This window comes from Thalia democratica, chromosome 8, assembly GCF_965202585.1.
Source record: "Thalia democratica chromosome 8, ktThaDemo2.hap1.1, whole genome shotgun sequence".
Classification (NCBI taxonomy): Eukaryota; Metazoa; Chordata; class Thaliacea; order Salpida; family Salpidae; genus Thalia; species Thalia democratica.
The window spans coordinates 3,439,700-3,448,883 of record NC_139172.1 but is presented as its reverse complement, the minus strand read 5'-3'; the positions used below and the strand labels follow the sequence as shown (position 1 = coordinate 3,448,883).

Below are 9,184 nucleotides of genomic sequence, written 5' to 3'. Positions count from 1 at the left end.
GTTTGTTTTTATTTAAAATTAACAATATCTGCTTTGTTTATAAAGTTACCAGCACAGCATTACTACATTGTTAAACAAAATAAAACTGAATAAAAGTTGTGTTTTTTTTGCACTTTTTTTTGGTTAGAAACCTAAAGATTGTAAAAAAAGAAACCAAAAAAAATATTTTTTCAACACAAACTTTGATGATACTAATTACAGTAACAGCTAATGGTTCACACATGCCGTATTTTGTTAAAATATCAGTAATCGTTGAAAATATCAAAGATAAAGTTGATAAACATCATTTTTTCTCTTACATTAAAAATAGATTGATATAATCTTAACCTTTATCAAACTTGTTTTAAAAAAAAATTGCAAATACAGTTTTTATACAAAATTTAGTCCCTTATTTCTAGGTCAGCGCGAATTAGGATTGTTACGTTAAAAGCATTATAGAAACTGAGATGAACTGATTAAAAATAGAAACTTGAATCTTCCGAGTACAAATTATAAATTTAAAGTACTAAACTGTGAAAAGTTATTCAAAAGGCTGTTTTATTTGAATAACTTGACTGTATCATGTACACTAAAGGCATCAAAACTTTAATTTAATTAAAGTAACAAAAGCCGCAAAGCTAAAAACTTCTGAAAAAATCCCCAAAAGAAAATTTGGCCCAAAGCTTCTCAACATTTATAAATGCAAACTTGCCTTCACGCCAGATTACGCGAGCAAGTAATCTAAACTACACGCTTGTTAATTTTTAATACGCAGATTGTTATGTTCGAAGATCTCTTTTTGAACTTTCGAAAACTTCACTTCAGAAACAATTCAACTTATAATTTACTGGAATACATTGGAAACTTGGGTGGTTTTATGAAGTTTACAATACTTAAACAAAGCATTTATTAATAAGAAAAAATATTGATAAGATGCAACGCTGTATGTAAAAAAATGTACATTTGTATTGTAAATAAACCGGCACACCGTTTACTTTTTAATAACTTATACAAGTGGAAAATTAATAGTTTGTTAAAATTAGATCTCTGTTGTTTGAACTTAAGAAAAACTCTACTATTTAATTTGCTTTTTAATACTAAACTAGTGTTTCATATAATTCTTATACCCTACTTTGTTCAATTTATATGAATTTAAGCTGTTATGATAAAAAAAAGAGTCAAAAGTTATTAATAAAAAGTATTTCAGAAAAATTTTTCTAGTTGGATTTAGCGTAGGAGTTAACGCGTGGACTTCCTTAATAAGTATAAACATCATTAATTTAAATTCTTATTGATCAGAAGAATGGTTATTTCGTAAATATTCTTGCCTGGTTGAAAAAGTAGTATTTATGATTTAAATAAGCTTTATATATAAGCTTATTATATTATATAAGCTTTTGTAGACTAATCAATTATAAATATACTACAGAGCTAAAAGAAAACAACAAACATATTATTTTAGAAGTTCTGTTTATTTATAAAAAAAACAATATTAAAATGATACTATATTAACCTAGAAAAAAAAACATACAGATCTAAGTTTTTAAAATAAATATTATCTTCTCTAAGGTTAACATATAATATGATCTAAATATCTGCAACAAATGAAACTAAGATGAAATTTTCCTATAAAATTGTTTTTTAATTTCAAATAATGTCATTTATAATCAAACCTGTATATATATTTTGCTAACACCAAAAGCAATTTAAAACCTGTTCAGAATAAGTTTTAAAAATACAAAAAAAAATTGCAACCGTTTTTTGTATGGAAGATTATTATAATCCAAATAAATAGAAAACACTTAAAAGTATTAAAAACTAATGATTTTAAGAATAAATTAGCAACATTATAAATATACTAGCACAACATTTGAAGTAGTTCAATCAGTATTAAAAACCTTAGTTCTTTAAAACTATTTCTTGAGTAAAAATAAAAAATGTTTTTTTTTATTAATTACATAACAAATGATTAACATACTTACGTAGTAAAAAAAATTAAATATGAATTCTAACCAATTACTTAAAAATTTTTTTATTACAAGAAATTCTTTTTAAGTAAATATTACCTGCCCATCATACATCTCATAAAAAGATTATTAAAACTTATAGGTTATTATTCATATACTTCTAGGTGATTTGGTTAAAACGATTGTTTAAATTTTAGAAAAACTAATTCATTATACATGTCATATCTGCTCAAATTAAATTTTAAAATATTAAAACAAATTAAGGCACAAAAAAAAGATTTTAAAAATTATACCCTTAGAATTGAAATTTTATTAACCATTATTGATTATAAGTATTAACTTTGTTGACTAAAAAATAAAAAAAAAAACTATATTTTTGAAATAAGAGCAAATCTTACAAAAACTTACTGTGAATTTTTATCACAAATATTATTTATAATAAAAACTCCAGAGCTAGTGTTGCAACCGATTATTTTGATTAGTATGTTAAAGAATCATTAGATTTTTTTTCAAACTAAACTTAAGTTTCTGAAGCACTCATGTAACAATAAACACATTTTTCAGTTCCAAGTTTCACATTCCAGTTGACTACTATTATAATTTTATACTAAAAGTGTAATAAAAAACAAAATGAAACTTTAAAAAAAGGATAATTTGCGTTACAATGGCATGTAACGTAGAAAAAGCAGACACTTATCATAAATATTCATGTAAAAACTAATTTTCAAGTCCACATCTTCCAGCAACTTGAATACACAATAAAAACTGGTTGTAGTGTTAAAACTAGTAACAATAAAAACAAACTAATAATTCAATATTCGTAATCATACTCGTTTTCATCGAAGGTCATCCTTCCAGCACCTCCCTTGTTCATCCATCTCCTATATCTGTATTAACAAAATTATATTTATTATTGGATATATATTTATATATCATATGTATATTTATATTTATGTGTATTCATATATTATTGTATATTGTTACATAGTATTATATATTTATTTAATAATTGTAAAAAATACACATATTCATCCACCTTGTAAACCTGTTTATACTATTTATACTATGCTATTCATATTCTATTACATATTTATATACCTCCTCATTTTCGGATCGAGCGCCATCTTCAACCTGTTTTCTTCCTCCTTTTCTTTCAAGTACTCCTGAAAATTAAAATAAATAATTAAGTTTTATTTAAAAGTTGAGAGATTTATTCACAGAGTGCTATCTTAGCGTCTTAGCAATACTCTACTACAACTCATTTTAATAACTACCCCTTGGTCAGTTTTATCATGCTTCAGTATAACTTAGTTATTTTTGAAGCTATGCCGGCAAAAATGCTAAATGTAATATATCTGATTGTTTTGAGTTAATTCTGTACACCTATAAGAAATAATAAATTTACATACAAGGAAAAGACCATTGAATGGAACTTTTTACAGTAATGATATTGTTTAGTGTAAGTTTTGAAAATATTAAAAAGTAAAATATAGCTTAGGAGCTTACTTAAGGAAACGCTAATTTTAAAACAATTTAGGGATAAATTTTTTCAAAGAACTCATTAGATTTCCTGTATATATAGTTAGCAAAAATTTTGATAAAAGGTAGCATATATAATTAATAAAAATAAACCTTGGCATTTTCTTTGATCCACAGTTCCCTCTTTACAGATTCTTTCTTGAGTTTTTCTTCTTGGATGTCCCATATGGAGTGCTTGATGCTCAGATTGCAGCAAATCAAATATATTTTGTCTTCATCGGTCAATTCATAATTCTTTATCTTGTAGCTATAAAACCAACGAGCGTGGAAATGAACAAACCTAAAGGAAATGTTTAATTTAACTTATTAAATATTAAATTCTTTTCAATTGAAACACATTCAGATAATTATGCGTTTATATTAAACTATGAGGAAGCGAAAACTCATAATTAAATTTGAATTAACTTTTTTATTAAGTAAATAATAACACACTTAGTTTAATTTTGTTTCTGTGATACTTTACAATCTATTTTTTTAAACAAAATAACAAGTATAACAACAAAAGACTGCAACCGAACTATAACACAAACTTAATCTAAATTAAAAAATATCCAGAAATAATTCCTACATTTGAAGGTAAACAACAGTTTTCTTATGATCCAAACTGTGGCAACTTCAACTTTTAAGCCATGCCTTGATTAAACTATAGCTAATATACAATTAAAATATAAAAGCTGCTACATAAATTGCCTGACCTACTGTTATTATAAATTTAGAAATATAAAATCTGGCTTCGAACTCATAAAGCAACCCAGCTTTTAAAAACTACTCATTTTAAGATATTTTTATATTTACTGATCATAAATGTAAATCGCAAAAAAAACACATTTTAAATCAGACTTATAGAACATACGCTTCTTTATACTTAATGCAAATTCAATATGTAAAACTTATACTTTAATATAAATAGAATTAACATAGTTAATATGTACAAAAACACTACATTTAAATTTTATAGTCCATAACTTTATTAAATCATAAGTTTAAGAGATCCTAAAATAAAGTCTTAACTAATGTTAAGATGAGACTTAAAATTTAGGATTCAAATTAGAAGAGTGAATTTTGATTTTTTTATTTCGAATAAAAATGGATGTAAAACATTTGTAGTATATTTATAATAACAATAAATTAAAAATACACATAAAAAAATTATATAGCGATCTTTTTATTATAATTCTGCACTTGACAACAGTTTTTTAACAGACAAAACTATATAAATATAAACTATAGCTTACTAGTTGTGTACTTAAACGTTACGAGATACATATCATAAAATATTTCCAGTCATTAAAACCATACTTGTAAATGTAGTAGGGGATGAAGAGAATTTGGAAGCAGAGCACATCCGTGTAGTGAGGTTTGGAATACCCTCCCCTAATATCCATTTTGTCTTCTATTATCTCCCGTATTATCGCTTCTTCTTCCAACTTTATCTCTTCTCTAGTCAGCTTCTGTTTTCTTCTCACACTATAAAAATAATTACATTGTAAGCCACTGAACTAACAGTTATTTCAAGGTTCCCTGTCTTATGTATTAATAAACCAAAGTCTTTTTTTCTATAAAACATCATAGTTTTTACTTTCAAAACTATAAAAATACTTTGTGTTTTGCAACAGACTTTTATTTAAAAAGTAATACATTTAATTTTATAAACAACAAAAGCAAGTAGTATGTGAATGTTGTTTTTATGTGTTTATAAAACAGCTAAAAAACTCAGCTTTATTTTATAGCATAAAATTAGAAAAAAAAAGTTTGCAATTATAGGGTGTGCAAATGAATTTGTTTAAATAATATTATTCAATTAAAATTTTAATTAAATTAAATCAATTTCATTTTTTAAACAGATTATAGTCTTACTAGCTGTAACTTATACCAAGTATAACTTGAGTAAATAAAATAAATTACTTTAATTATTAAAAACTATATGTTTTTTTAGGTAAAACATACTGCTAAATTTAAAACAAAAAACTTATAAAAAAAATCACTTAAAAAATTTAACAAAGTAACAATATTTGATATTATCTAAAGCAGGGTTTCCCAAAGTAGGCCAAGTGGCCCCCTTGAGGCCATGAGCAGCAAAGGGGCCAAAAGGTGGGGGGCACTAGCAGTAAATTAGCTACCAAGGGAGCAATGAGGTCTTAATTAAAAACTTACACTAGATATTCTGGAGTTGCTGATGAAGAGCAAAAAAAAGGTCTAAGGTGTTTATAATGGTGGTTTTTGAGTAATATTTGTACAAGGGGGCCATAGCTTTTTTAATTTCTTTAAAAGGGGCCTCTTGAAAAAAAGTTTTGGAAACCCTGATCTAAAGGGAATCAAAATATATTTCATAAACAAACTAGTTTTATTTTACTTAGACTTTAATAAGCCAAACAAAGTGAGAATTTTTTGTGTAAAAATAGTAGATATAGATATTTTAAGTGTTCAAAAAACTGACCATTTCTATAAATTCTATACATAATAAAACAGTAAATAAGTTTAAAAAATTACTTTTCCAATTACCAAGAAGTCTTTGAAAAAAGACTTAGATATTTAAAATTGTAAACAAAGTTAATATTGTCCAACAGCCAAAAACACTCAAAAATAAAATTTGAAACAACTTAAACAAAACATTGTGATACTTAGTATTCTTATTTGACACTTTTTTAAGAGAAAACACTAGTCTGAATAACCAAAAACTAGCTTGAACTACGCCAAGTTAGTTAGTCTGAGTTAATAAGAAAAACAATAGTATGATCAAAAAACCTTAAAAAATGTTTAAAAACAAGTTCAAATATCTAAAAATACCAAAACAGAAAACAGAAAAACAGAAAACTACAATGTAGTACTTAAAATATTTATTAAAAATTAATCATTTAAAAAGTAAAACTGAAGCGTGTTTATTTTGACCTTGATTGTTTTTTTAAACTCAATTAAATATATTTAATACTTATAATTAAATATTTAGTATAACCTTCTACTTTATATTGCATCAGTTACTTATGTTATATGAGGTAACAAGATATTGATCAAAGAACAAAAGCTTAAGTTAAAGTTAGTAGTCTAAGTTAATGACATCAAATGGTGAACCAAAATTTTCAATTTAATTATTAGTAGATGATTACCAAATTTTGTTTACTACATCCATTTTAAAATCAGGGTTGCAACATTTTGTGTAAAAAAATGTCCTGAGTGACCTTAATCTATCCTGTGTCATCCTGAATATTTTTAAATCTTTAAAAAAATTTCTTTTCAACTGTTCAAAATTACTAAAAATCAAGTTTTTCAAAAAAATGGTCACAAAATAGAAAAATATTGAAACAAAATTAACTAAATTGTATTCAAGATCTAGAAAAAAAACTGTCATGAGATTATCATAAACCAGAGTTTGAAAATCAAAACATCCTGAGCTCCCAATATTTTTGAAAACTTCAAAATATCTTATTTATTTTGAGTTATTTTGAGTGTGAGGCAACCGTGTAAAAGTTTATTTATAAACATCAAAAGACTTTAAAATTACATTTTAATTGTTTGTTTCAGTAACTAATTTCTAATTAGTTTTAGCAATTTTGAGTAAATATAATCAATTTTTCAAAAATGTTAGTGGAAAAAAAAATCTGCTTATACATTTTAAGTTGCAAAAGCTATGCTTAATTTAAAAATAATAATTTTATTAAAAAAAAACTTCTGAGTTGCAAGAACAACTCTGAAATTCTTTTAAAATTTTCGAATTATATATCATTTTTTGTATATGACAATAAACTAGTCATATCCTTAGTCAACAAATTGTATAACCAGTATTAGTTATTAACACCCAAATCACTGATTTTCTACTACAAAACTTTACCTTTTTTCCACCCACAACCCTCTTGATTTTGCTTCTTCTTTCGCAGCAGTTCTGTATTTTGAATGCTGGCACATGTAGTTTATTGCAGTCGCGTAAGAAGTCTGCCAAGATATGAACTGAAACACGGATATCGAAGCTATCAGGCCAATGATGACCAGGCGGGCGTCAACTTTTGCCGTCCGCCTGTAATACCTGTAGTAGTTGTAATAAAACTCCTCAGGGTGGTCCAAGTAGTAGTTGTACTCCTCTTTGCTTTGAGGGTCTTTCAGCGTCTCGTAAGCAGTTGCAATCTTCATGAACAGCTCAGTGCCTTCGTCTATCTCCTCCTGAGTTTTGCCCTGGGACTTCATGAAGTCAGGGTGGTACTTTCTGGCCATGGACCTGTATATCTTTGATATTTCCGACTTTGAAGAGTCCCTTGTGACTCCGAGAACATCATAGCAGTTGTCCAGGCCACAGTACATGTTGGGTACTAGCTGGGCACTTGTGACATGCAACATTGTGCATAATAATGCTAGTGCAAAATAAAACTTCATTTTATTAGATCAAGCTGTAAAATATTTTACTGAGTTTTAGCTATGATTTATAAGCAATATGTTATTATAAAACTTGAAAAATATTTCAACTAAATTACAATTTAAAAGCTGCCATAATACATTAATCTAACTCTGTACTAGAAAGTATCATTTTGAAATTATGTTCATTATACTCTATCACTTTATAGTTATAATATCTTTCATTAAAACATTGTACAACAGTAACTATTACAAATATTACAGTAAAAAATAACTTAGTGTTTACTTTTAGTTCTGAAACTATTGATTATAAAACATAGTATTTGAATAAAGAATGTTATTTAGCAAAAATGGCATGAACCTTTAGGCTATTCCTTTTTTGTTTTGATAATTTCAAAAAAAAAAAACACACAGATTATAAACTGAAATTACTTTTGCAAAAGAATTTAACTTGAGTATTTTATTTTTGTTTTTATAAAATTCAAAGTTTTTTTAATCAATATTATAATATCTAAAAACTTAGTACAGCTAAAAAGTGTAGTAGAGAATATAAAAGAAAAAATTAAAATCAGAAAAAATAAATATATCATTCACAAAAAAATCTAACATTCTAAAAATTTATTATGCATTTGTAATTAGTTATAAAAGTAGTAACTATTTATACTTTGATAGTATCAATTTAAAAAATTCATATACATGTAACAGACTAAATTCTTAATTTTTTTTTAACTTATGAATAACTAAAATTTTAAGATTGTAGAATAAATAAATTATATTGAAAAAATAATTGAAAACTAAATTAACCCAAGACTTTTTAAGTTTTATCAAAAGAACTAGTCTGGGTTTTCAAAAATATATATAAAAAGCCTGACTAACTAATATATATACAAACTATAACTAATTTGATTTAAAAAGATTCAAAAATTTTTAGATTAACCAATAATGTATTTAAAAGTTGTAAACTAAGATAAAACTATCAGGCTTGCTAAAGGTTTTTGTAAACTTTTCCACGTTTTCTGAACTTTTCCAGGTTTTTAAAATATAGGTTTTTTTGGTCAATTTTTAGCATAAAATGGTTAAAGTTGATAAATGGTTGCGTGCTAGTAAACTTTTTATTAATTATTTAAAAACAAAATTTTTACTTTTCAATAAAACTTCAAAATTTTGTGAATTGAGTGTCAACATTAATGGTTTTGGAAGAAAAGCTGAATTGGAGGATACATTTGAGTTCTATGAAATTAAAATTATCTAGGGGTTGTTATGTTTTGTCAAAATTGAGGTATTACTTGGACACAATTGCACTTAAGATGGTATTTTATAGTTTGTTTTATCCGCACATCCAATATTGTATATCTGCT

At 25.4% G+C, this 9,184-nt stretch overlaps 1 protein-coding gene across 1 annotated transcript; it reads right to left on the bottom strand.

The window, feature by feature from the left end:
* Positions 1–1,735: 1,735 nt before the first annotated feature.
* On the bottom strand, positions 1,736–7,856 carry LOC145842184 (dnaJ homolog subfamily C member 25-like). Its single transcript, XM_082949584.1, has 5 exons — positions 7,312–7,856; positions 4,785–4,952; positions 3,579–3,765; positions 3,045–3,109; positions 1,736–2,833 (listed from the first exon to the last, which is right to left on the bottom strand). Exons 1-5 carry the CDS (start codon positions 7,845–7,847, stop codon positions 2,758–2,760), a joined length of 1,032 nt encoding a protein of 343 aa, XP_082805710.1. The 5' UTR covers positions 7,848–7,856; the 3' UTR covers positions 1,736–2,757.
* Between the last annotated feature and the right edge of the window lie 1,328 nt (positions 7,857–9,184).